The sequence below is a fragment of the Sylvia atricapilla genome, chromosome 11 (genome assembly GCF_009819655.1).
Source record: "Sylvia atricapilla isolate bSylAtr1 chromosome 11, bSylAtr1.pri, whole genome shotgun sequence".
Classification (NCBI taxonomy): Eukaryota; Metazoa; Chordata; class Aves; order Passeriformes; family Sylviidae; genus Sylvia; species Sylvia atricapilla.
The window spans coordinates 434,787-461,145 of record NC_089150.1 but is presented as its reverse complement, the minus strand read 5'-3'; the positions used below and the strand labels follow the sequence as shown (position 1 = coordinate 461,145).

The 26,359-nt window shown below is 46.3% G+C and overlaps 3 protein-coding genes across 4 annotated transcripts; all 3 read left to right on the top strand.

Moving 5' to 3' along the window:
* Positions 1-728: 728 nt before the first annotated feature.
* On the top strand, positions 729-6,407 carry THUMPD3 (THUMP domain containing 3). 2 transcript variants are annotated; one of them, XM_066327128.1, is made up of 9 exons: positions 729-1,029; positions 1,383-1,460; positions 1,966-2,502; positions 3,355-3,485; positions 3,906-3,975; positions 4,344-4,459; positions 4,623-4,730; positions 4,952-5,075; positions 5,304-6,407. In XM_066327128.1, the coding sequence occupies exons 1-9, from the start codon at positions 829-831 to the stop codon at positions 5,433-5,435; spliced, it is 1,497 nt and encodes a 498-aa protein (XP_066183225.1). In that variant the 5' UTR covers positions 729-828; the 3' UTR covers positions 5,436-6,407. The 2 variants fall into 2 exon arrangements, with proteins under 2 accessions (XP_066183225.1, XP_066183224.1); XM_066327127.1 differs by having other exon boundaries at positions 4,620-4,730.
* A 466-nt stretch (positions 6,408-6,873) lies between these two features.
* On the top strand, positions 6,874-10,012 carry LOC136366219 (von Hippel-Lindau disease tumor suppressor-like). The gene is made up of 3 exons (XM_066327126.1): positions 6,874-7,105; positions 7,527-7,637; positions 7,992-10,012. The coding sequence occupies exons 1-3, from the start codon at positions 6,889-6,891 to the stop codon at positions 8,174-8,176; spliced, it is 513 nt and encodes a 170-aa protein (XP_066183223.1). The 5' UTR covers positions 6,874-6,888; the 3' UTR covers positions 8,177-10,012.
* A 2,323-nt stretch (positions 10,013-12,335) lies between these two features.
* Positions 12,336-26,326, top strand: IRAK2 (interleukin 1 receptor associated kinase 2). The gene is made up of 13 exons (XM_066327125.1): positions 12,336-12,583; positions 13,985-14,164; positions 16,847-17,011; positions 18,138-18,250; positions 19,655-19,849; positions 20,264-20,328; positions 20,743-20,857; positions 21,122-21,231; positions 21,611-21,806; positions 22,496-22,558; positions 23,601-23,801; positions 23,967-24,483; positions 24,774-26,326. The coding sequence occupies exons 1-13, from the start codon at positions 12,403-12,405 to the stop codon at positions 24,890-24,892; spliced, it is 2,220 nt and encodes a 739-aa protein (XP_066183222.1). The 5' UTR covers positions 12,336-12,402; the 3' UTR covers positions 24,893-26,326.
* Positions 26,327-26,359: the final 33 nt, after the last annotated feature.

The following is a 26,359-nucleotide window of genomic DNA, read 5'->3' as shown; positions in this document are numbered from 1 at the left end:
ACTACATTTTTAAAAGCAACCTCTGGAGCCAGGAAACAGCCTGAAGAACTTTAACCCTTGCAAACTCAAGTGCTGGATGCAATTTATACAACACATGCTTGTCACTGCAAGACAAACCAGATCAGTTCACACCAAATTAATTCTGCAGCTCTGAAATTAATACAAATCAAACAGCTTTTCCAGGCGAGGGCCAGCTAGGGGGGCAGAACCCCTGCAGCCCAGCTCGGGAGCTCAGCGCCGGGACCCGAGGTGCTGCAGGGACACCCACTCTCCCGAAATGCTGGGCTTGGAACGGGGAACTGACCCGCGGGCCCGCCAGCGCTCCTCCAGGGAAATCAATGACCCTGTCACCGAGTGGGAACACGCACAGAGCTGCGCTCCGAGCCCGGCCCGGGACCCGACAGGTGCTCACCGCCGGGCCGCCAGACTGACACCGGCCCCCGAACGGACCGACACCGGTCCCCGCACGGACTGACAGCGGTCCCCGCACAGACCGACACCGGTCCCCGCACGGACCGACACCGGTCCCCGCACAGACTGACACCGGTCCCCGCACAGACTGACAGCGGTCCCCGCACGGACCGACACCGGGTCCCCGGGTCCCCGCACAGCCCGACAGCGGTCCCCGCCGTCCCGCCCGTCCCGGCAGCGAGGCGGGAGCAGCGGGGCGGTGCCGCCCGGCGCGGAAGCGGAAGCGGAAGCGGAAGCGGAAGGGGCGGGCGGTGGCGGCGCCCGGCGCGGTGTGAGCGTGGCCGCGGGGGATCCGGCGGTCGGTGCGCCGGTCGGGGGCGGCTGTGGGCGCTCGCCCGCGCTCCCCGGCAGCCCGGCATGGCGGAAGCGGCCGGAGACCCGGGGCCGGCCGCAGCCCGGGAGGGCGCGGAGCTGGCGGCCGTGATCGGCGCCACCGTGCCCACGGGGTTCGAGCACACGGCGGCCGAGGAGGTGCAGGAGAAGCTGGGCTCGGCTTCCAGGATCAGCAAGGATCGGGGCAAGATCTACTTCGAGGTCGTGGCCCGGAGCCTGCCTCAGGTCCGTGCGGGCTCCCCGCTCCGTTGTTCCCCCTGTGGCCGGGGCCGTCCGCTTCGGTTCGGTTCGGTGTGTCGCAGCCGCTCGGTGCGGAGCGCTTCACTGGCCGAGGGCCCCGGTACGGACAGCATCCCTGCGTGCAGCAGCTGGGTCCGCCTTTACGGGTTTCGGGTTCATGAAATGATAGATGGGGACGTTAAATCTGTGCAAAGACGTAAACTGATAACTCCCGTGGGGCTAAAGGTGGGAAACCGTAGTCTCTGAAAGCTCGACGTAAGACGGCAGGATTCTAACGACAGTAAACACAGTCCCCACGTCACACGGTTAGTAATGTGTCACCTTTTCATCTCTTCTAGGTCCATCGTCTGCGGTCAGTGGATAATTTATTTGTTGTTGTTCAGGAGTTCAAAGACTATCAATTTAAAGAAACTAAGGTGAGTTATTCCAACTTTTTCTGTCGGTTCTGGGGTTTGGATGTTCGGGGGTTTTAATTGAAGACTAGCATAAAAGTATTGTTTGTTTAACAAGTTTTTAATTCGTAATATTATTCCACTTTCCTTTTTCTGGCTTATAAATGGAAGTGTGGCCATGTCGTCCAACATAATTTCTGCAGTTAAATACTTTACATTGGCAAAATCTGGGATAAGAGCTGATGCTGTGTTTGTAGGTCACAGACATAGGACAGTGAAATGTCACTTTGGCCACTTAATACAGTGTTAGTTGTCTGTATTACAAGATAAATGATGAAATCCTGTGGGTCTTGTGATTTTCAGTGTATTTTGATTTAGTTATGGCAAAAACTAGACAAAAACCAGTAAGCTTTGCTTAAACATGTCGTGGATTAATGTTTAATAAACTACTTTGAGAGACCTCAAAATAAAGAATAACTTTCAAAAGGATGAAATAACTTCAAAGCACAACTTTTTCTGTCTTTTAAAGGAAGATGCTCTAAAAGATTTGGAAGATTTGGTTAAAAAGCTGCCCTGGACCGATCCATTGAAAGTTTGGGAGTTAAACAACAGCCTGAAAAAGAAAAAGACAAAACGCAAAAAACACAATCTGCAGAGTCCTGCAAGCAGAGAGAAGCTGAGCGATGGTGGAGAAGAGGGAGGAGCAGACCAAAGTAACACTAATGACCAGGAGGACTGTGCCCAGACCCCTGTGTCTGTGGAGCCCACTGGTGGCCAGGATTCAGAGAATCCCCAGGGAGTGACCTCCAGAAATGGGGTGGAGGAGGAGGAAGAGAATGAGCAGTCAGATGTGAAAGTTGAGGTGCAGGCGAGTTCTGAGAGCGGGGCCAAGGCTGGTGACGGTCAGACGGGCGAAGGAGAGGCGAAGGTGCTGAGGTTCCGAGTGACGTGCAACAGAGCTGGGGAGAAGCACAGCTTCACCTCCAATGAGGCCGCAAGAGACTTTGGTGGAGCTGTGCAAGAGCACTTCCAGTGGAAAGCTGACATGACTAATTTTGATGTGGAGGTATAGTAGTGTGCCTTGGAAATACCTGTGTTTCTGCGGTACAAACTTTTAGTTCTTACTTCTGATGCTTAGAGATCCCCAGACTGCTTTCCAGAGACTCTGGAACTGAATTCATTTGCTGAAATCAGCCTCTCTGAAGTGTTCATTTCCCCGCCAACATTAATGTGTGTCCTCTGATGCAAGCACTTGCCCTGCTTTCACCTTCAGAAAATCTTTCCTCTAATGCATTGTTTATTAGCAGTCTAAGTTACCAGGAAATGCTCCAAATGCAAGCTGCTTTTGGGGTGAAGGGAACAGAAGGAATTAACAGTAACTGTCAGGTGTTTATTTTCTGTCAGGGGAGAGCAGAGGGTGGGAAAATACAACCAGCACCCCATGGCTGTCAGTGGTGAGGAACCCCCGTTTTGGAGGGCAGAAAGACCTACGTTTTTCTTGCGAGTTTACTAAGGGCTGGCCACTGCCCTGGAGTGAGATTTCACCTTCCTAGTTAATGTAGTCCCCACCACAAGAATGATTTTTATTGCTGCTTTTGCAGATGGTTCACTGTGTCTTGCAGGACTTACCCCACTTCTGCTCCAGGCTTACAAACAAATCTTTTAAGAAGCCAGTGCAATGGTTGTAGCACTTTGGGAAGTCTTTGCAACAGGTTTGGTGTGAATGAGACAGTGTGTGAATGCTCACCTGAATTCTGTCCTGTTAAAGTGGTGCTTTGCTTTACTTCAAAGAAGAAAAGCTTTTTTATATGTCATTCCTGGATTTTAAATTCCATCTAAGATCCTTGTAAGTATTTACTAGGCATTCTGTGGAAAGCTTCTGTTACTTCTGAAATTCACTTCAGGTTTTTTTCTTTAGGTTCTTCTGAATATTCACAACAATGAAGTCGTGGTGGGGATTGCATTAACTGAAGAGAGTCTCCACAGGCGGAATATCACACACTTTGGACCCACAACACTGCGTTCCACCCTGGCTTATGGCATGCTCAGGTCAGGGCAGTTATATTGCATTATGCTCAGTTAACAAGTAATTTTGTTTCAGAAATTAAACCTTTTATATCCCCCACTGCTTCCTCAGAAGCCATTTCTGTTAATTCTTAAAGAAAAAGAAATTTTAAAAAAATGGAGTTGCTGACACCATGTGCCTTGTAATAACAGTGGGTGTTTCCCAGCCAAGGAAGGTAAACATTTGCTGTATTAGTCAAGTTTTAAAATAGTGCACCACAGTTTCCAAAGAATTTCACTGCATTGCTGGTTATAAAATAGTAATTAACTAGTGGGAAAAAAATCACATAAAGTTTTTTGTTAGAAGGGTAGAATCAGAGTGATTAAAATAGTTCACTTTCCCTTATTTACAGAAATTAATGTTTTAAAGACAATTCTCACCATATCTTTTCTTCTGTTCCTCAGACTCTGTGATCCCCAGCCTACAGACATCATAGTTGATCCCATGTGTGGTACAGGTGCGATACCAATAGAGGTGATTCTTCTGTAATTTTTTAAACTTAATTAAACTTGTCTGTATCTGCAGCTGAATAATATGTGTAACTCTTCTTGGTTATGATGGAATATTAAGCTCCAATCTCACCAATTCTTGAACAGATGCAAATACACTTTTTGTAAATGACCTCATTTTCCTTCCATAGTACCTAGCAGGAAGAGATTAAATCCAAAAGCATTTAGAGCTCTAAAGGTGCAAAATATATCTGTTACAGAATTCTAAATTTCCTGCCATCCACTTGCAGTCGCTTTGTCATATTCTGTCATGTTTGAGAAATTATTCTGGGTTTTTTTTTTTCATTCACGCAATGTTGATGCTAATGTTGCTTATCATCATTTCCCCTCCAGGGAGCTGCAGAATGGCCCTACTGCTACCACATTGCAGGGGATAACAACCCTCAGGCAGTGAAGAGAGCAGCAAACAACATCTGCTCCTTACTGAGGAAAAGCGAGAGTAAGGACAGGTGAGAGGAGCCCGAGGGATTTACCTTTGCTGCAGCGTTGTATGCACAGAAACCCACTTTGCATTGATGCATTTGAGTGTCTGGTTCATATTTTCTTGTTTATTCTATTGCCGACGTTCTGGAGTGCTCCTGTCTGAGGGAACTGCCTTTGCTCTTGCAGCAGCACTGCCCAGGGCATTCCCTTGGACATCATCCAGTGGGACATCTGCAACCTGCCCCTGCGGACGGGCTCCGTGGACGTGGTGGTGACAGACATGCCCTTCGGGAAGAGGTGAGCTGTGCTGGGAAGGGGCTGTGCAGCTCTGCTGCCAGGGCTGGGCTTCTCCACAGATGGGCTCTCAACTGGGCCTGGTGGGGAAGGAGTCATCAACCCCATGGTGAAAATGAGCTTGAAAGTAACCGTGGTCCTGAGCGAGCAGCTTGATGTCTGAGACACCAACAGCCCTGAAGTGGTGCCAGTGATCACAAAGGGGGTCTGACTCTATCTTGCAGGATAGGGTCGAAGAAGAAGAACTGGGATCTCTACCCGGCTTGCCTGATGGAGATGGGCCGGATCTGCACCCCAGGGACAGGCAGGGCTGTGCTGCTTACCCAGGACAAGAAATGCTTTGCCAAGGTTTGTTCTGTGAGAGAAAAATCAAACCTACTTACACTTGAAAATAAATTGAGGGAAAAACTGCAAGCTGTCATCATTAGAAAAGATGCTCCATTTATAGAGCAATACTTAGTAATGGTTAAACTCAGTTTTGGACCTGGAAAGTCCTTTGGCGTTGCCATCAGATGTGATACAGAATAACAAAAAATAGTGCTGCTGTCTTACTGGCAGTGTGTGTTTGTCCCGCAGGCGCTGTCCCGCGTGGGGCACATCTGGCGCAGGGCTCAGACCGTGTGGGTGAACGTGGGCGGCCTCCACGCTGCCGTCTACCTGCTGAGGCGCACCTGGGAGAGAGCAGAGGACAGAAAGTCCTTCTGGTGAGCGCCTGAAGGGGACAAGAGGCACCTCCAGACTTTGTTCAGCAGGCAGCTGGTGAAGCAGACACCTGGGAGCATCGGTCTGTCAGTTTGAAAACCACCCAACCTGTGGAGAAATTGTCACACTTATATTAAACCAGGGATCAACTTGAGAGCTGCTAGTTCTACTGTGTGTTCTGAAACCTTATTATTCAAATCACCTCTGCTCCCTTCCGCCCAAACTTAAATTCATTAGTGGAATTTGTAATTCTTTCCTTGGCTTGCATCTTCTCTTGTATTTTTCAGTTAAACATTTATTTCTTCTGCTTACAGTAGAAAGAAAACATGTTGAGGCAGCTCTGGAGGTAACAGTTAATTTATTTACCAAGCTGTATCTTTAAATGACTAACAATACTACTAAGACAGTCACCTTAAAGGGTTCAGAGGTAGTATCTTTAATGTAGTTTTCTAATTTATACCATTGCTCAAAAGTAAATTAATAAGAAACCAGGATCTGGTGTTTGTGGTCTGATAAGCAAATTCCAGTTGGCAAAAACAGTATGCTGTGCTACTGGTTCTCTTGCCTGTTATCTCACCTTAGGGCTAATTACCAGTAAATGTCTGATCCATGTTTTACTGTTCCATTGCCACGGGTGAGGGGGTAACACAGCCTTAGAAAACAGTCAGAGATTCTTTCAGCAGTTATATTAAAAAGTTCATGGTTTTGGTGTCTACCATGGATGCATCAAGGTGGCAATTTCAATTTCTGAGGTAATATAGCTACCACAGTTATGCTGCCACAGTCTTCACAAAAACATTGTTGCAAATATTTTTTTCTTCTGTGACAGTACTATAATTTCTCAGGCCTCTTTGCTCATCAGAGGCTAAAAAGACATTGCTGGTGTGCCCTTTTCCATTACATTGTGTTCATGCTAAGTATGTGTAACTGTTCAGAGGTGAATTAACAAATATTAAAGTTTTAGAAGTTTTGCATAAAGAGATGAGTCTTAATTGTGTTCTTTTTCTGGTTCATGTCCAGATTTCCCAATATCTAGTTAATCTTTCTCAAATTGTACTGTTTTCCTGCGTGTGTGAGGAAGATGATACAGTGTTTGGGAATCTACAGCTGAAGGATAAAGCTATGTTTTGGCCGCCCAGAGATGGGGAGAGGAAGGAAGTGACAGCTTAACTGTTTCTGAGGAAGAATTGGTTTGTGGCGGCCCAGTACCTTTAGTCCCAGGAGCTGTGAGATGAGGTTTCCGGGCGATAAGACAAAAAGTTGACACAGAAGTGACGAGTTAAACCGCCGGTTGCTGTTCAGTCCGTTTGTCGGCGCGGGCTCCCCTCACGGCGGCCGCCAGGGGGCGCTGTGGCCCGCCCGGGCTGGTGTCGCCCCTGGCGCCTGGGCGCGGAGGGGCCGGGGGCGGGGCCAAGGCGGGGCGGGGCCGGGGCCAAGGCGGGGCGGGGCCGGGGCCGCCATGTCGCCGCCAGGCCCGGGCCGTGCGGCCGGGACCGGGCCTGGGGCCGGGCCGGAGCCTGTGCTGCGTTCTGTCAACACCCGGGAGCTCTCCAAGGTCGTCTTCAACAACTACAGCCCCCGCTGCGTGCTGCCCGTCTGGCTGGACTTCGAGGGCCAGCCGCGCCACTACCCGGTCCTGCAGCCGCGCAGCGGGCGCGTCATGAACAGCTACCGGGGTGGGTGCGGCGGGACGGGCCGGGGCATCGCGGGGCCCGGGCGGGCGAGCTGGTGGCGGGGGAATTTATCCTCTTGCCTTCTCCCTCCCCCCCTTTTCCTTTCTCTTCCCTTTTTCTTTCTTCCACTTTTACCTTTCCTTTTCCTTTTTTCTCTCTCCATTTCCTGTGCTCTTCCTCTTTCCTTTTCCCCTCTCCTTTTCTCATTTCCTTTTGCCCTTTTCTTTTTCCTTTTCTTTGTTTTTTCCTCTTATTTTCACCTTTTTCCTTTTCCCTCCAATTCATACCAGTGACAGGGGTCATGGTAGTAGCCTGTGCACACAGAGCTAACCTGGAGAGCTTGGTCCCTTGTGAGCAGATGCCCTTCAGAGCCACTCCTTAAAAAGTTCTGTAATTGATGCCTTCCCACCTTGTTCCCTGCCAGGGCACCTCTGGCTGTTCCGGGATGCAGGGACCAATGACGGGCTGCTCGTCAACCAGCAGGAGATGTTCGTGGCAGCCCCCAATGTGACCAAAGCTGACATCACACTGCCAGGTAAGAGACAGGACCACATGTGCCCTCGGGAATTCTGAGCTTGGTCTCTTTGGACCTGTTAGGATTAGTGAGAAATCAGATCCTCGTAAAATTAAACCTGCTCAGACACTGGAAGAGATACTGAGGGGGTCTAGGCAGAGCTGTTGGATGGCAGACCTCTCCTTTAAAGGGGTCTCTGAGGGGTTTTTCTAGGTGTCTCATGGCAGGAACCACATCTGTCACCTGTCTGAGAGCCCAGCCTGTCGTGGGTCACTGCTGCGGGCTGTGCTCTGTGTTCACATGCTCAGAGCAGCATCGTTGGCATTGGAGCAGCAGCTGACAGCGCTCGTGTGTTGTGCTTATGTTTAACTGCAGTGTTCACCCTGAAGGAGAGATGTCTGCAGGTTGTGCGCAGTCTGGTCAGCCCAGTGGACTACAGGAAACTGGACATTGTTCAGTCATTATATGAAGAGCTGGAGGATCATCCCGATATTTGGAAGGATCTTCAGCGGCTTTCTTTGGAGAGGAATGAAGCACTGAGGAACAAAACTGTGGAATAACATAATTACTTCAGACTCCTCAGTAGCAAACCACTGAGTCTGAGCAGCGAGAGTCACCAGGAAACACACCAGGAACTGATGCCTCTGTTGAAAGTTTTGAAACATAAACTCATAACATTGGTGATAGTCAAATCAATAGTCAGAGACTGAACAGCACCCGGAGGCATGCCGGGTTCTAGTGGTTCAGTTCATTTCTTCATTACATGTGTTGCAAACCGGAGGGTAAGATCAGGGCAGCTAAATGGCAAGTATTCGTACAAAGTAACAAAGTTGTATTAGAAAGCAAATTACGCCAGGGATTAATTTAGCCCAGCCTAATGGTTGTGAGTGTCATTTGGTTTGAGTAATTTGTTTTGATGGAATTTCCCTTTCACGTGTAGCCTCAATGTGCCTGTGGGTCACAGAGCATGGGTGGTTTGTACATGGGGGTTTCCAGCAGTGCCTGAGAGTCTGACAAATTGGTGGAAAGATGATATGTAAATGCTTGGAGGTTATTCTGCCTCTTACCTTTCCATGTACAAAGCCGTGTCAGGTCCGCTCTAGGTCTGACGTGTCTTTTCTGTCATCATACCTCAAATGCCTTATTTGCCTTTGTCATATGATTCTTGCCTGGCTGACCTCAGCCACACAGACCAGATCCTAGTTTTGGACACCCATTTTCCCTACAGCTGCTTCCCCAGCAGCCTGTAGAGGGTTCACAGGAGGTAGATGCTTTAAGTTCTGTCTTTTCCCCTTGCAGTGCTGTAGTTCAGGTCATAGTAGGAGGCTTTTTCAGGGATCATGGGCCTCTTGAGCTGCCTGTGTCTTCTCAGGACCAGTGGAGCTGTATTGGCTCACACAGCCAGCTCACAAACAGGGCCATGCTTAGCAGCAGGCTGGAGAAAGAGAGAGAATACTTCTTAGCCTGTATTCTGTTCCCCACATCTCAGTGGAATGTGCTCTTGTGTGAATGCACACAGAGACTTCAGTGCAGCGTGGTTTAGAGTTACATTAATTGTCCATTGAGCATGGTATGGTGCAGCTCAGGTTAGGAGCAGATTGGCTGGAGATTACAGCAGGTTATTTCTGTGAATATGTTTCCCTTCAGTTGTACATTCTGAGAGTAGCTGTGAAACCAAGAATCGCAATGTATTTTAAGTCTAATGGAATGTCTCCCTATTTGTAAACTTGTTTTTCTTATGTATTTGAAGAAATTGGTTTTTGACATAAAAATGGAAATGCATGCTAGCTTTCTGACTGTAATTCTATCAGGTAGCTCCCCGATGTGTTTGTATTCCTGTGATACTCTGACAGTCATTGTGGTTGATCAGGAAACAGACACTTTGGAGTGTACTACCTGCCCAGCCCGTTGCTGCAGGGCTGTGTTGTGGCTCTCAGGAATTACCAGCACAGCCTCAGGCAGTGTGTGGGCAGGAACGGGGCTACTGTCAAGTTCTGTTCTTACCACCTCTCACAGACCTCTGAGGGGAAAGTGAGCCCGTGCAGGCCTCTGGAGACATGGGGCAGAGCCCTAGGGAGCCCGAGGGTCGGAGAGTGCTGTCCTCTGCTCCTGACCATACCTGAGAGGAGGTTCCCTCCTGCTGCCTGTGAGGCTGCACACTGCAATTAGCATGGCAGCTCTGCCAGACCCTGGCAGACAGCTGGCCTGCTTGGCTGCAGCTTGCCCTGTAACCTAGTTGGTATTAGGCGTTGGGTTTAACAGTCTGTACATGGCACACACGTTCTGGGTATTTCTGAGTTGGGTGGGGTCTCTGATTCCTTGCATTTCTTTTTAGAGCGTATTTTTCTGTTCTGGAGTGCTCCTTTGGATCAGAATAAAAGATTGGAGAAACCCCAGCTGGCTTTATTTAACACATGAACATTGGGAAATGAAATCTCCTAGATGGGTTAGTAATGAGTGAAAGCTGTCATTTCCTTGTGGCAGGGGTGTTAGCCCTGGGTGGTTTCAGTCAGTCCAGCACAGCCTCATTGGCCATCCCAGGAGCAGCAGTGAGAGCTGGCAGGACCAGCCTGAGGGAGCACCAAGAGCAGGAGAAACCCCCGAGAAATAAATGCCTCTGACACCACGCAGCATCCAGGGGCTGGGGGAGAGCACACAGCAGTGCAGAGTGCTGCCCACAGCACCTTGGAAAGGGAAGGCCTAGCAGCAGGACTGTACAGGATTGTTCCAGTCTCTATTCAGTCGATTTCAGTTCCCCAGTGAGGCCCTGCACTACCTGTACCATTCAGAGCAGAACTGAAGCCATAGGCACAGCTGGATGTGTTCTTTCCCCTTGTTTCCCGCAGAGGCAAATAGTTATGGTTTCGCAAATTTGTCCAGTACCCAAGGGGAAGAAGCCTTTTCTTCCTATTTCTATGTAGTTCTTTGCACCGTAACTTCAGCCCCATCTTACATCACTTTCAGAGATGTTCCAATCATGGAAGCATTTAGGTGTGTGTCAGAGGGTCAGTAAGCAGGGAAAAGGGAGGGGAAAACCCCATAAATGCAACTGTTATTGTTGAACTGGTACTACTGATCAAACAGTTCATCCCAAGGCAGTCTTTGAGTTTTAAAGTTATAATACACTTTAAAATAAGATATTTTAAATACACTTTTGGTAGTTTTGTTTGTTTTTTCCTGTTATTTGATCTTATAGCTACAACAATATTGCATTTTTCAGTTTTTCCTTGCCACAGCAGAGCTAAGAAGTGCATGATTTCTGAGGCCAGGAGTGTAAAAACCAGCAAAAGTTTGAAAGTCTGATAATGAAAACAAGAGTTTGCTCTACTGTAACAAATATGCAGAGTACAAAGAAAGAGGTGTCAAAACTTACAGCACTTCTTGCACTTCATACTAATTTAGACCTAGGGCTAAATATGAACAAGAGCAGAGGATGGATGGTTACACTTACGTATTTGCTGGCACTCCCTAGCAGCAGAAGTATGGCAGGAAGGATCTCCTTTTTGCCAGTAGAAATATTTGCACTAGCAAATTAAATTATACATTTTTATCAAAATGAGGTTAATTTTTTAAAAATTCAGAAAATATTGTTGACTTTAAGAACATATTTTAAACCTAACCCTTGACAAGCAAAACCTGTCCCTGTGACCGCTTCAGACGTCCTTTAGTTCTCACCGCATATCCTACCGTACCCCATTCTGTGATGAGTGAGCTCCTTTGCGCTGCCGTGATGGCAAACCCTGGCCGGGGGATCCCTGTGCGGCATCACCTGGCGGCTTTTCTGTGCCTTCTGGTGGGGCCCGTTCCTTTCTCAGCCGCTGTGAGAGCTGTGTCTGGCTGCCCCGCGGACGGCCCCAGCTCGCTCCATGTTCACAGCCCCTGTCTATGGTCACACGGGAGAAGGGGCCGCCAGCGGAGTGCCCGGGGGACGCGGTTCTGTGGGCCCACGGTTCTGTGGGCCCGCTGTTCTGTGGCCCCGCGGTTCTGTGGCCCCATGGTTCTGTGGGCCCCGGTGTTCTGTGGGACCCGCGGTTCTGCCGGGCCCCGCTGTCCTGTGGGCCCGCTGTTCTGTGGCCCCCGGTTCTGTGGGCCCGCTGTTCTGTGGCCCCCGGTTCTGTGGGCCCCGGTGTTCTGTGGGCCCGCTGTTCTGTGGGCCCGCTGTTCTGTGGGCCCCACGGTTCTGTGGGCCCCGGTGTTCTGTGGGCCCCGGTTCTGTGGCCCCGCGGTTCTGTGGGCCCCTCGGACTCTGCCGGGCCCCGCGGTTCTGTGGGCCCCGGTGTTCTGTGGGCCCGCGGTTCTGTGGGCCCGCGGTTCTGTGGGCCCTGGTGTTCTGTGGGCCCCGGTGTTCCGTGGGACCCGCGGTTCTGCCGGGCCCCGCTGCCGGCCCGCTCGGTCCGGTCCGGACCCATCCCGCTCGGTCCGTGCCGCCGGCCCTGCCAGCTGTTCCAGGATATGGGATAGGAGACAGGTCAACCCAGAACAGCGCAACAGCCGGGAAAACACCTCTGGCTTCCGGCGCGTGAAGCTGTTATGTGGCAACCAGGCTGGAGCAGTACCGGTCTCGGAAAGGAAAATCTGATTTGCATTGAGGCCTGACGTCAGGCGGAGCAGGAAGCGGCGCCCGGAGCCCGCCCGGGATCGCTGGCCGTGCCGCGGGCGCCTTCCCCGGCGGCGAGGCGGCGCTGGGCGGGCTGTGAGGGCAGCCCCGCAGGAGGAGGAGAGGAGAGGCTGGGGAGCGCGGCCGCCGCGGGCCCTGGGCAGGCGGCACCATGGCCAGCCGCTGCTGATGGCCGCGCCGGGAGCCGAGGGCTGTCCGCACAGGAGAGCCATGGCCCTGCAGCAGCCGCCGCTCGCCCTCAGGGCGGGCTCGGGCCCCGCGCTCTACATCCACAGCATGCCCGCCTGGGTGCTGGAGGACTTCTGCCAGAAGATGGACTGCTTGAGCGACTACGACTGGATGCGATTCGGTGAGGGGCCGTGGGGCAGGTGCGGTGGCGATGTGGACGCAGGGACAGCAGCGCGTTTGGGACGTGCTGGAAGGAGCTTGGGCCGGGTTCGCGCTGTCCCTCACGCTTCCAGCGCTGGGCAGAGCACGTCCTGTAAACAGGGAACTCCCGGGCGCCAGTCTCATTTTGCTTTCCAAACACAGGTGGACTGCCAGATTGCTGTGGTTCCTGGGCAGCCAGGTTCCTTCTCCTCGCTCTCCGCAATCTTTAGCAGTTCCCTCTCCGGTCACCCTGTGTCTCCTGCCATCTCTCACTGCCTGTTTTCACAAAGCCCTTCACATCTGCTCAGATGTTCTTTTTTTTCTTTTTTTTTTTTTTTTTTTTTTTTGTCCTTCTCTTCATGTGTATTCCTTCGTACTTTCTGTCTCTGTTTTTCTCGGTCCTGGCTATGTACAGTCAGTAGGTACAGAAAATATAGTCCTTGAGTTATTTACTTTTTCTTTTGTATCCCAGTGCAAACAATTCTAAGCTGAATCTTTTCTTAGTGCCTGCCTTCCTTTATTTGACATGACTTCCCTAACTGTGTTCCGAATAAGCTCTGAGCCCAGTTAAACTTACTGATGTAGGGTGGGATTCATCTCCACTACTTTCAGGTGCATAAAGCTGTATTTCTGACATCCTTCCAAGGCCAGCCGTGGTGAGAACCCAGGAATCTCTGTCTCCACACCCCAGCCCCTGGCCTTTTTCCTCCAGGCACAGCCTCTCTGGGACTCCGGCTCTGGGACTCCAGCTCTGGGGCTGTGTCTGGGTGTTTGGGGTGGAGCTGGGGCAGTGTGGGTTTTGTACAGGTTTTGTACAGGTAAGTGAGTTGAGAAGAATGCAGTGGGGTGACAGGTATGGTCAGGAATTGGGACACATTGTGTAGGGTCAGCTTTGGCACAGGATCTAAAAATAGCTGCATTTCTCTGATTGCTATATCAGAGTGCAACTAACACCCAGGTGATTCACTTATTGTTTGGCTCACCACAGCACAGGCATTTAGGAATGCAAGTGGGAGTGCAGCCACTCCACTGACTGCTGTCACCTGTTTTGGGAGAATCACCTCAGGAATTTAATTTAAACTTACTTTGGTATAAAGTATTAAGGAGAAAGATTACAGGGAAAATATGCTGAAAAGTGTGTCTTCTTTTTAAGTGTCTCTGAGAGAACAAAATTTTTTCCAGAATAGTTGAAGGAAGAAAAGGGATATCTTACCTTAGGAACAGAAATATCTTCATGTACACATAGGTAATTTATTGTGATCCTTCCTTTTGAAGATATGCAAATACAAAAGCAAACAGTGTCTCACACCTTAGCCTGCCCTGCTTGCCTTTCCCTGTTTTTTCTAATCTTTAAACAGAAATATCCTTTCTCTCCCACCAGCCTCCTATGTGATCACTGATCAAACAGAGCTACGGAAAATCAAGTGCATGGAGAAGACAGGGATCAGCATCACAAGGGAGCTCATGTGGTGGTGGGGAGTGAGGCTGGCGACAGTGCAGCAGCTCCTGGACCTGCTGCAGGGGCTGCAGCTTTACCGAGCGGCTCAAGTCATCCTGGACTGTGAGTAGCTGCCCCTTCCTTCCGTGGCTCTGTGCTGCTCCTCACAGCACACAGCCCCTCCTAGGACACCTCCCTTGCTAGCTAAAGAAGCTTTTTGTTAGAAGTCACACCATATGTCAAATTCTAAAATGTCTCCACTGATTGTGATTTTCTGCTCGCTCAAGTAAAATTGGTGGTGCAAGGGAAGAGGTGACACAGGTAGACTCACTGGTCCTTGCAGCTCATCAGCCCAACTTTGTGGTTCCCATCTTGGACCCCTCAAGAAATACCAGGAAGATGAGCTGTGGCCAAACCCGGGCTGGTGCTTTTAAACATCAGACAGGATTTCGGAACACAGAGGCTGTACAGAGGCCTTCAGGCCTGGTCCTGTGGCACTGGATCACATCCTGAGGGATGGCATATTGCAACCCCTGCCAGGATTGTTTCCAATCCAAGAGCAGGTTCCAGCAGTTAGCCCTGAAACACTGACACAACACAGACAAAACCAATCACCATCCCTGCAGGGAAACTCTTGCCATCCCTGTGTGGGTTGGTTTGCTCCCTGTGCTGTGTCAGTATGGCCATCACTTGCACAATTTGCACTGGTGTAGATACAACGGGGCGTTACCTGCTTTCCCTTATCCTCCTGTCAGTTACCTTTTTTTTCTTTTTTTTTTTTTTTTTTTTTTTAGCTTTTCTCTGTATCTGAATATGCTTACTCAGGTGATCTTGGGCAGATACAGAGGATATGTAGCTTGTTCTGTTGGGCACTTCAGAAAACTAAGCGGTCCTTACATCACCATAATTCAATTCATTCCTACTTAAAGGAATCAGACACAGCACAAAGGGAGATCTTTTGCTCACAGATTACTTCCCAAAGGGTTCTACCTCCCTTCAACAGTTTCTTGCACTCTCTAGTGCACTCACTTCTGAATGTCCATAATCATGTTTTCTATGTTAGTTCTTTAGCTGCGGTGCTGCCCTGTTTGTTTCATATGCAGGAAGTTGCAAAAGTAATGAAAAACCCTGAAAAGTAGGTTAAATAAGGGAAGTGATACTAAGTTCTGAGGCTTCTAGGTTAAACATGTGAGGAAAAACCAGAATACAGAGACTTGCCTGCAGAAAGGCCTGCGGAGTGTTTGACAGCTAGTTTAAAAAAAAAATTGGGATTTCACAGCATTTTAACACAGTAACAGATATACCTGAGTGTTCTGAGTTTTAATTCTCAGACCTGGTTTCATTCAGACCTGAATTCATAGGTGGCATTGAAGAAAACAGAAACCTTAAGCAGAAAATGCCCATCTCTGTCATTATTGCCCTTCATGTACTGCTCTTCTTCAGCCTCAGTGCCCCAATGTGCCAGGGCTTGGCTTCTCTCCCACAGTTCACTGATTCATAGTTCATACAAGTAGCCCAGATTATATGAGAAACACTAGGCTTCCTGCTTGTTCCTGGCCTTTGTTTGTACAAGTAAAAGAACATAAAGCTGTTGGTCTGATTTCAGGTGGAGGCCTGGTGTATTTGATTCTGAGATCACCAGATAAGATACAAAGCTGTTAGGACAGCAGGATAAGAATCACCATGTAATAATATTTAGGCTTATGATTTTTCTATATAAAAATAAAACATTAGTTTAGATTTTTTAAGAAAATGTTAAATGTATTGCTGATAAAAGGTGCCAGATGGAAGTTTAGAACTACAACCAGGAAAATGTTATCAGGGAGTAGAAAGCCTTTATATCACCTGTAGTGCACACTGGCCATTTCCAGGCTCCTTTTCAGCCTCAGTTTTAAGAGCACTTTAAGAGATAAGAATTCAGCTGCTTTGGAGATTTTGACAACCTCATATACCACAGCATCTTGAACTTTTGCACTTTATTTCTTCCCATCCTATCTGTGGTCTAATCTCACCTGAATAATCCCCCCTCAGCTGTACACAGTTTTAAATTCCGGTATACTGTATATTTGTACTTCTTTATCAGATTTCAAGTTGCTTTTTCAGGCCCAGCTCTGAGGTTTTGCCAAGCTGTGTACAGCACAGCTGTTGAGCTATAGTGAATCAATAATTCATCCTTTAAACTTTCCTTATATATTAATAAGTTTTGAGCTTTGACCATTTTTTTTTGTTTGTTTTCCCTAGATTGTCTTTGGTTTGTTTTTTTGTTGCTAAGTAAAAGTATGACTCTTTCTTACAAATAATCCTGTATATGAAAATTTTTCCTGGGAATGAACCTAGTCATGCCACTAAAATTACTCAATTGAAAATAGTCCTAAAATGTTTAACTGACTAAACCCAGCACAGTTCTGTCCATCAGTCCCCTCAGTCCCATGACAACTGACAGAGAACTCGATACCTTCCTTAGACTGGGAGGTATTTGTGATTTGAGATCATTACCTGAAGGATGCTATATAGAAAATGATAAATATATTATTATTGCTAATTTCTTCTTGTAAGAGTCTCTGCATCTGTTGAATAGTCATTGTTAGTATTTGTTTGAAGCTATTCGTTCCTGTTCTTTTTCAGTAAAAGTTAATGTCGTGGGTATAGTCTCAGTTTAAAACCGTTTAAATTGCTTGAATGTTCATTTAAATGTTGATATGAATTTGAAGTCTGATGTTCTGACTAGGATTATTTTCTGGTTACTGCTTAGAGTCAGATTATATTTTCCCTGGTTATCCTTATCTTCCCTTTGCTGTTTTGAAGGGACATCGGCCTCTAACTTCACCAGTCCTGAGAAAGAGGAGCCAGAGCCACCCAAACAGATCACATCTGTACCTCCCACAGAAGACAAAAGGAGAGAGAAAGAAAATGCCATAAGTTTGTTGCCATCCCCAGACTCCTCACACCTTGGAGTGGTCCCAGCAGGCAGTAAGTACAATGCTGGACTCTGAATGTGCTCTGACATGAAATGACTGCATAGCCAAGGCTGCTGTGTGTTTGTGGGTAGGATTGTACAGTGAGGACACTGATCTCCAGGTGGGCACAGCTGTTTGTGGAGGCTGTAAAGCCAGACAGCAGTAATTCACACTCACCTGGAGAGAAGCCAGACAGTAATACAGGCATGTTCCCCTGGAGAGAGCAGTCAGGCTGGCAATAATATAAACACACAGCCCAGGACAGAGAGCAGTTAGACCAGGCAGCATACAAATGCCACTCTCTCATGGAGAAACCCTGGCAGACGGCTCCCGCTGTGAGGAAATGTGTTCCCCCATGAGGCTTTGTGGCTGATATGTTAATCAGTTATACCCCATTGGTTCTTTCCCTACTTCCTCCTCTCCACCCCAGCCAATTGGTCTGAAGAGCTGATTTCACTGAGGAGCTTGAAATCACTCAGCAGGCAGCCTGTGCCCCTGAGAGGTCCTTCTAAGGATCCTTCTCCAGGAAGGTCACGGCACTCTGACCACCACACACCACAACAAGTGTTTGCTGCTTTCCTAGCACTGCTGTCTCCTGTTTATTCCTGATTTTAGCATACAACCTCCTGGTCATCCTTCCTTTAGCCCCCTTGGCCTTGAGAGATCCTGGCTGTATCTATTCTCTGGGATCTCAAGATGATTCCCAGGTCTCTGAATGCCTTGGTCCCATCCTGACTCCATACAAAGACTACACCAGTGCATGCATGTCCTGCTCCATGTTCCTCTCTTCATGCACAGTAAATCTGTGTTGGCAGAGAGCTGGGCAGGAGAGGGGAGAGGGAGAGAGAGGGAGAACCCCAGAAGATACTGGGGAGAGCATCTGCAACAGCACAGACACAGGGAACGTCATGTCCCCAGCCAGGGCTGGAGAGGGCTGCACAGTCATCCTGCAAAACAAGAACCACAAAGAGAGCTCCGTCTTCACACAGAATTTCACAGTTTGACAGCTTGTCACAGATTATCCTTGGTCAGAAAATTAAAAAAAATAGCCCAGATCTTAATAATTTCTACACTTTTGTAGTTAGTCACAGGTGGTGGTATTACAAAAATAAGGTGTGTTTTCAATGCTGTTATTTCAGTTTCAGGTGCTGTTTCTGAAGGAGCCTTGTGTTCCCTCCCTGCTCCACCACCTCCCCCAAGAGACCTTTTGAATTCCCTACAGTCCAATCCTCCTGTTTTATCAAGTGTGAAGGTAAATCCCTTTAGTGCTCACTGACTATAACAAGGCAAATTGCCTTTATGACATTCTGTCTTTTTTCAGTTAAAGTTTATCCCTCTACTTGTACTAAAACGTGGGTGTGGTGAAAATGTTGAGCTCGATTACAAAGGGCTTGGACTGAATACAGTACTAATGCTTCAGTTAGTTTGCTTGTGGTTTATATCACTTTTTTTTGCCAGTGAATGACCAGTGAGGGAAAAATTTACAGTATTACTTCCTGCATAGCTCAGAAGGGATAGCACACTCACAAATGGCAATTGTGTTTGAAGGACTCTCATGTGTAGACTTTACAGGACTTACATTTCTGGTGTGATTGCAGGACAGAACACTATTTACCACTGATTAGTCAGGACCACATACCTCTTTTAGTTTCATTGTGTACTTAAAATGTGGTTTCTGCTCAAAACTAGTGTTAAATTTAAGTCATGTTATCCAAAGCCTTGTGTAGCTGACAACTGAAAATCTCCCAAGATAAAGGTTCCCTCACCTCTCTGAGCCCCTGTTCCAGTGCTTAACAGTGCAAAAAATTCTCCTCATGTTCCTAATGATTTCAGCATGGAATCTCCTGTTCCTTCCTCCCCAAGTTCTCTCATCTTTATACAGTCTAACTAGATCTGTCCTGTCCCCAAAGTGTTTCCCAGATCTGTGGGCACACCTCAGTCCCATCATGGTTGTTCTTGGCCTGTTTTCTTTGGTTTATTTTGTCTGAGGCTTTAAACTCTTCCACAATAACCTGGTCCAGGGGTACCAGCCAGGAGAGAAGACTGACTCAGGGTGAAGTAGTTTCAGAGTTTCTTGAGAAGGAATCAGTGCTTTGTTTCCTCAAGTTGGGCACACATTAAGGTTGTGAAAGCTGCATGATTAGGCTGCAGTGGGACTGTAATTATAGTTGGTATTAGGACTTACCACAACTGGGAGCAACAAATTATTGTGCAACGGATGCCAGATGCTGCAAAAGTAGATACAAAGTTTCTACCACAGCCTAATTACATTATGAGGGACTCCACTTTCTCATCCAGCTGTTTCTTAACATATGACCCAACTATAAAGATTAATATCTTTTGTAAATCAGACTAAAATCACTTAACATAAGTATATTGACTTTTAAATAAAGCTAAGTCTGTTTCCTGGGAAAGGTGGAAATGCAGATTGGCAACTGATTTCAAGTCCCTTCTACTATGCAAAGTTTTACATCATCCTAACACATGAATACAGGAATTACCTACACCCTAAGGAGGGGTTGCATAGTACCTTTCACAATTTCATTCAGCAATCACAGTGATGGCTTAAAACATGGGAAAGAAAATATGACACCTAAAGAAGGAAAAAGCATATGGATTATAATAAGATAAACTTGTTTCTTTTACAAATGTGTAGCCTTGCAGCTCTTCTACTCCTCAGCAGGAGACGATGGGTGACCTCCCTAGTGGGAGTCTTCTGTGGACCCAGAGGGAAATTGCTGATGCCACAAACAGTTTCAGTGACAAGAACAGAATCTGTGAAGGTACTTTTGCAGATGTCTACAAAGGTCAGAGGAACAACATGGTGTTTGTCATCAAAAGACTCAAAGAGGCAAGTACTGCACCTTTTTCTGGAACAGGGTGTGTTATTAGCAGTTGTTGTTTAATATTGTGTGGGGAAGGAACCAGAACAGCTACATGAGAGGAGAGGTAAACGTGAAATTAGGTAAATAATTAAACCTAAATTCAGAAGACATATATGATGGATACTTCACTCATGTGAGTAGTTCCATTAACTCTATACATAGGAGTAGCCTTCAGTATAGCTGTCTGCATTGGTGATTGCATCAGGGGTGTCTTTACACTTGTTTTTGTTCTAATTGCCAATTAGTTGTTGCCTTTGACTTAATGTTGCTATCAGTGATACTTGTCCTACACTAGCTTGTCATCTAGAGACTACCAGATGTGTATAAATGCAAAGTTCTAGTAATTACTAAAGACATTATTGCATGTTTTCATTTTTCAGCTGGAATGCACAAGCCCAAATTCCACCCAGAGGTTCTTCCATACAGAAGTGCAGATTTGCTTTCGGTGAGTGGTTGTCTTTCAGAGGCAGTGATGCATGTCCTGCTCGTGGTCTGTGCTGGGTGTTCCATCAACACCAGGGTGTCTGCTCCAGGCACCGTGCTGGGCTGGGGACAGGGACATGCACTGCCTGTGCAGGAGCCCAGGGCTACTGCTGGTCCTGACTGACCTGGAGGCAGCACTCTGCAGCCTTGGGATGGGGAGTGCCCCCCTCGTACCCCTGCTGCAATGTGATGGTCTCTGCCTCAGTCAGGCTCCTGCTGTCTCCTGCCCAGGACCGTGTTGTGTCTCCAGCTGTGCTTCCAGCTGCAGCACACCGTTCCAGCTGCCTTGAATTTAGGAACTCATTCCAGCTCAGGAATGTATTTTTCTGTGTTGCTCTTACATCATTTGCAAATCACTGCTGATCTGTGCCTGCAGGTGTTGCCACATAAACATTCTGCAGCTGCTGGGGTTCTCGGTGGAAACTGGATTGCACTGTCTGATATATCCCTACCTGCCCAATGGCTCCCTGCAAAACAAGCTTCAGTGCCACGTAAGCAATAGTCTGGGTCTACCACCTACTTGTGATTGCAAGTCCTCTCCTGGAATTCTAGGAAAAACAATTGCATCTCTTTGATTCCTGAGAAGCAGCTAGAAAAAACGTGCCCAAGTGCCTTGGCTGCAAGCACCAGAAAGGCAGCAGCTCTTCTGCTGGAGTTTGACTGGGACTCAGCTAAGCCTTTCGTCTTTTTAGACTACCGATGTCTTATAGTATTTTATTGCACTAATTACCAATTTTTTCCTCCTTTCCCTACAGGGTGATTCTGCTCCACTGACCTGGGAGATGCGAATTAGCATTTCTATAGGAGTTCTTAGAGCAGTGGAGTATTTGCATAATTTTGGAATTCTTCATGGGAATATCAAGAGGTGAGGACTTTGGCATATCAGCACTTCCTTGCTCACCTGGTAATTCAAGGATTTCTGTAACAGTCATGGCTAAAGTTTATACAATTTGGAAATCCGTTTGCAGTATTTTCTGCTGTCCCTTGTTCTGTAGGTCCTTTACCCTTTTTTGTTTAACCTGTCACTGTTTCCTAAATTATGGGAGTAAATTCTTTTGAAGTAATTTTTGGGTGGTTTTTTTTCCCCTTCTTGCTTTCTAACATTCTTAATCCTTTCAGTCCTATGCAGGAGGCCAAATGCTGGACACTTTCAGTGCTTAAGTTTAAAAGTTTAAAATTAATTCTTTACCTTAAGATAAAGCAGTGATTTGACCAATATTGTTATTTGTCTGTCATTATTGCAGCTCAAATGTCTTGTTGGATGAAAACTTTACCCCAAAGCTTGGGCATTCAGGCCTGCGATTGCACTCTTCTGATAAAAAATCAGAATATGCCGTGATGAAAACCAAAGTCCTACAAGCTTCTCTTACATACCTGCCAGAAGATTTTGTCAGACATAGGCAGTTAACAGAAAAAGTGGATGTATTCAGCTGTGGTGTGGTATGTTGTCTTTTTTTCATGCTCTGTTGTATTTTTTGATGCTTCTAGACAAGAAATTCAATGTAAGAGCAAGTACCTCATATGGCTGTTTTGTTGGCAATTTCATATTATAGTTGCTGGCTCTATAATATGTTGAAATCCCGGGTTTAATTGTTCACACTCCAAATATATCTCAGTTTGTGGCAAAATGAGGTGAATCTTTCGAACTAGAGATACAAAAGTGTTTCTTATTGTAAATAAAATACTACTGATGATGGCTTAAATGATGGCTTAAAACAAATTAGATGCTCAAAATTCTTGAAGACTTACCAGATAAACTGCTACAAACATTGCCTGTTATTTGTAATTTCAGCTAAAGTAATTGATAGTCTGTGATGTCACCCATCTCCAGGTGTTTCCAATTAAGAAGGAAGTTACTCTGTTCAGTGTGATTTCTTATCTACATTTGGCATTACTTTCTTCTTATTCTTTACTTCAGCAATATCTGTTGTACTGTAAAATCTGGGCTTGGCTCTGGAGTAGATCTAAAGTCTGATAAATGCCCTGAGCTGGAACTGTTAAGCCATCTGAAGTAAAAATGTAATATCAGAATGCGTTGAAAGTTCAATATTTCTTTAGTTAGAAACTTCTTTTTTAAAATTATAGTTCATTCTGAATAATTAATTTTATCTTGCAATTACATTTTATAGGTCTTAGCAGAGATACTGTCTGGGATGAAGGCACTGGATGAAGACAGACACCCGAATTACCTGGTAAGAAAAAGCAGCAGTAATGAACACGAATACAAATTAATGGGGCTGCTGTCATAAAAATAATTTAAATTTTATTTAAATACAGTTTGATAATTGCTGTCTGCTGTACATGTCCTGCAGAAGGGAAATTTAGGAGCCATATCTTGGTTCCATTAATGTCAGTAGCCTGGCTGCCATTAGAACAGAAGCACAGTAAATACTCCCATTTCACATACCCACTGCTGAGTGCTGGCCTGAATTCCATTAGGAAAGACTCCAAAATAAATAAGCATTTAAGAGACAAGGCTTTGTGCTAAAATGCTGCTGCATATTTTCTGTGTGCCAGGAGGAGGTATAATCTCCTCACAGTGAGTGAGGAAACCTGGGTAGGCAGGAACTGCAGAAGCTCATCCTCGTGTTTATCAGGCATTTGTCTTGTGCTCATGCCTGGAGCTGATATCCTCACCAGTTTCCTAAGCTGAGGTTAGAGCTACGTGAGCCACTTTTACAAGCAACCAGAACAGCCAAACTCACTGAATGCTTTAAAACCATCTGTAAAAAGCAGCCTCCACCTGCATCCCTTCTGTGGGATGTGCTCCTGATTTCTTGTCTGGCTGAAGCCTTGGAGGGGAGAACAACTGCGTTCCCACAATTTGCAAACAATTCAGAAGTGTTCAGAGGGGTTCAGAAAATCAAAGATCTTACACTCCTGATTTCTTTAACACGTGTTATAAAGAAACACGTGTAAGAATGGTGCTCTACACAGTGTTGGTTCTTTTTCATTCCTATATGAATGAGCACAAGCCAAGAAGAGCTGGCACTGCTTTAGGGAATTTGGCATTGGACATATGCAGAGAAAGCCACTGGCTTTTTTCTCTCCCGTGAGAACAAACATTTCAGTCAGTTGCATGAACAGAGATTATTAAAGCTTTTCAGTCTGTGAACCAGGCATTGAGGAGCACTAATGACAAATACACAGCAGTACTGATTCTCAGAGATTCAGACAGAAATAAATGCTTGTGTTCATTTTGCCTTCAGTAATGCATCTCCTTCCTTTGAACAGAAAGATGTGATTGCCGATGAAATTCAAACAGCAAAAGAAAGCTTGCACTCCAAAGCAAAAGATTTGGAAAAAGTGGCTGCCAAGGAAATCTGCTGCAAATACCTGGACAGAAAAGCAGGGCACTTACTGGAAGAGGTGGCTGTTGATTTTGCATCAGCCATCTGCCTTTGCCTGAGAAAGAAGAATTCGAACATAGCAGAGGTAATATTTTAAATACACGGCCAAGATTTAAGTCTCCTTGTCATCAGGGTGTAAGGCTACGACAGTCATGTCTTGCTTATGTTTGTGAGTGTTGATGTAGGAGAATATGTGTAAGCAGGGGTACAGGAATTACTATGCATTCACAGATTCGGTTGTTAAAAACAGGTACTTGAAATTGTGGAAATGGCTGAAAACAAATTAAAAGAGCATTACATCTGTGGAAGCAGCACTTCTGGGTTCTCCATGAACACTCCAGAAGAAACTGATGATGAGACAGCCAGTCTGAGCGTGGACATGCCTTCTGCAGAGGGGAATAAAGAGGAGAGCACCCAGGCAGCAGTTCTGACCAGTGTCAGCCCCTGTGCCCCTTTCACGGCAGCTGCGGCACCCGACACGTGTGGCATCTACATGTCACGGGTCCCTTGTGAATCAGATGAGTCCAGTAGTTTCATATGGAATCCTCCAGAAAAATCCACAGAGGAGTTAGCTACCCACAGCTGTGCCAGTTCAGAAAAAGTGGCAGCCTGTGATTACAGCATCAAGCAGGGAAAGCCTGCCCATGGACTGCAGGAGAGAAGTGTGGCGTGTGCCAGAGGCGATGGCATCCTGGAGACAGCAGCTGCTGCACAGGGCACCTGTCCACAGGGGAACACAGACCTGGACTCCTCGTGTGCTCCACAAGGTAAAAGTGCCCTCGTACAATACTAGGGAGAAATTACTCTCTTCTCCAGAACTGCTTAGGGTTCCCTTCCTGCTTTTAAACACATATCAGTAAATCTTTTCTCCTTGGTTAGGAATTTACTAATAAATCTACAAAACATTTAGAGGTTTTCTATCAGATTTTTTTTCCTAAGCCAGTTTACTTGGTTGGTTGATTAGTTGCTTTTTCTTAAATTTAAAACAATAATCTCTTCCTTAGATAATAGATGGAGTTTTTTCCTCAGTATTTGGGCTTTTTTTTTTGCTTTTCAGCCTTAGCCAGAGAGACATCTTGGAAAATACAGATAAATGATCAAAAAAAGAAGCTCATGGAAAATATTTTGCTGTATGAAGAAGACAAGTTAAACAGTTCTGAACTTTTTGAATCATAAATGGGATGGATGTGTCAGCAGTGGCCAGCTAAGAAGAAGTAAGGACTGTCTGCTCATTAGAAAGATGGTAAAAGTGTAGCTTTCACTTAAGATTAGGTAGCAGATTTGGATCAGTAACACTAGCCCTGACAGAAGGAAACAAGAAGTACCACATGGAGAAGCACTAGAAAATACCTGTTCTGTAGCAGATTAAAGCACAGTCCACACTGAACACAGAAATGCCTTCTGCCTTTTCATCTGCACTGTGAGTGGGAATGGCAAACACAAGTGCCAAAATGAGTGATGATTCATTTGCAGCGCGTTTCAGGAAGCGTCTGTTGGTCTCATTAACCACAGTCCCAGGAGTTACAGAGCAAACACTGGCTGGGGGCCAGGCAGCAATACCCTGTGTTGTTTTCCCACTGCAGGCAGCAGACAGGAATCCTTGGAGTCACTGGGGAGGTTTCCCACTGACTCTCTCCTATTCCATATAATCTGACCACTGCATTACCAGAGAGGGGGATTTTTATGCAAGTTCTCAGAATGTAGTACATGGCTTCATCTCTGTTTGAACTGCACTGACCACAGGTGTAAGTAAATAACTTCAGCCATTTTCATCTATCTCTGAGCTCCTCTCCCACATACACATGTGACACCACTTAATTCCAACCTTTCAGTTCACTTTTGGAGCTCTAAGACCATGTTTAATACTTCACAGGAGTACTTCTGGGAATTTTTTCCTAAGTGTCCTTTACATGGTGATGTTTCTCAATGTGTTTCACATGGTAACTGTTGTATATTTTGGATTAGGGAAAAGATTTTAATTTAAAATAGCTTTGATTTTTTTTAGGACGCTTGAAACATAATTTGTTATATTTATTTTGGCAATGGGTCAAATATAAGCTAATAAAGGGACTTTTTGATGGTTCCACACTCACCAGGCATTCTCAGAGGAATCCTTGTGAGTGTCCCTTGGTTCACCCAGCAGCAGGAGCCTTGGCCTCAGGCCCAGGAATCACATGCAAAAGAAAAACTAGAAATTTGTATGTTGGTGTATTTATGATCAACTGAAAAGCTCCCTTAAGAAAGTATCACTTTTGATTTTATGATATTTATTATTTGTACTGTTACTAGCATATTCCACTTCTGTGCAGTCTAGGGAAAAACAGGTTTATTATGAACCAAAAGAATTATCAGAGTGTATAGCTCAGCTTTCAGACAGGTGGGCTGCCTCCTGAGCACAGGGGAACAGGACCTGATGTGCAGAAATGGCTGCAATTCACAGTGCAGTTCAGGGAACAAAAATAAAATTAATTATATGTAATTATTTTCACTGGAATTGTGTACTAGTATATATTCCTAGCTTTATACGAAGGCCTCTCACCTTCTATTTTTGTACAGTACCTAGTTCATTGTATGTATTGTTATGAGCAAGTAAAAGTATTTTAACAAAAACCTGAGTACTGGAATTATCTACACATTTCTCGT

Bases quoted from the DNA above. Each gene is read 5' to 3' on its own strand.
- THUMPD3 (XM_066327127.1), top strand. From the start codon at position 829: ATGGCGGAAGCGGCCGGAGACCCGGGGCCGGCCGCAGCCCGGGAGGGC. The intron at 3,486-3,905 runs GTCAGGGCAGTT...TCTGTTCCTCAG, and splicing joins CTGGCTTATGGCATGCTCAG to ACTCTGTGATCCCCAGCCTA. The intron at 3,976-4,343 runs GTGATTCTTCTG...TTTCCCCTCCAG, and splicing joins CAGGTGCGATACCAATAGAG to GGAGCTGCAGAATGGCCCTA.
- LOC136366219 (XM_066327126.1), top strand. From the start codon at position 6,889: ATGTCGCCGCCAGGCCCGGGCCGTGCGGCCGGGACCGGGCCTGGGGCC. The intron at 7,106-7,526 runs GTGGGTGCGGCG...GTTCCCTGCCAG, and splicing joins CGTCATGAACAGCTACCGGG to GGCACCTCTGGCTGTTCCGG. The intron at 7,638-7,991 runs GTAAGAGACAGG...GTTTAACTGCAG, and splicing joins AGCTGACATCACACTGCCAG to TGTTCACCCTGAAGGAGAGA.
- IRAK2 (XM_066327125.1), top strand. From the start codon at position 12,403: ATGGCCGCGCCGGGAGCCGAGGGCTGTCCGCACAGGAGAGCCATGGCC. The intron at 17,012-18,137 runs GTAAGTACAATG...CTGTTATTTCAG, and splicing joins TGGAGTGGTCCCAGCAGGCA to TTTCAGGTGCTGTTTCTGAA. The intron at 21,232-21,610 runs GTGAGGACTTTG...TCATTATTGCAG, and splicing joins CTTCATGGGAATATCAAGAG to CTCAAATGTCTTGTTGGATG.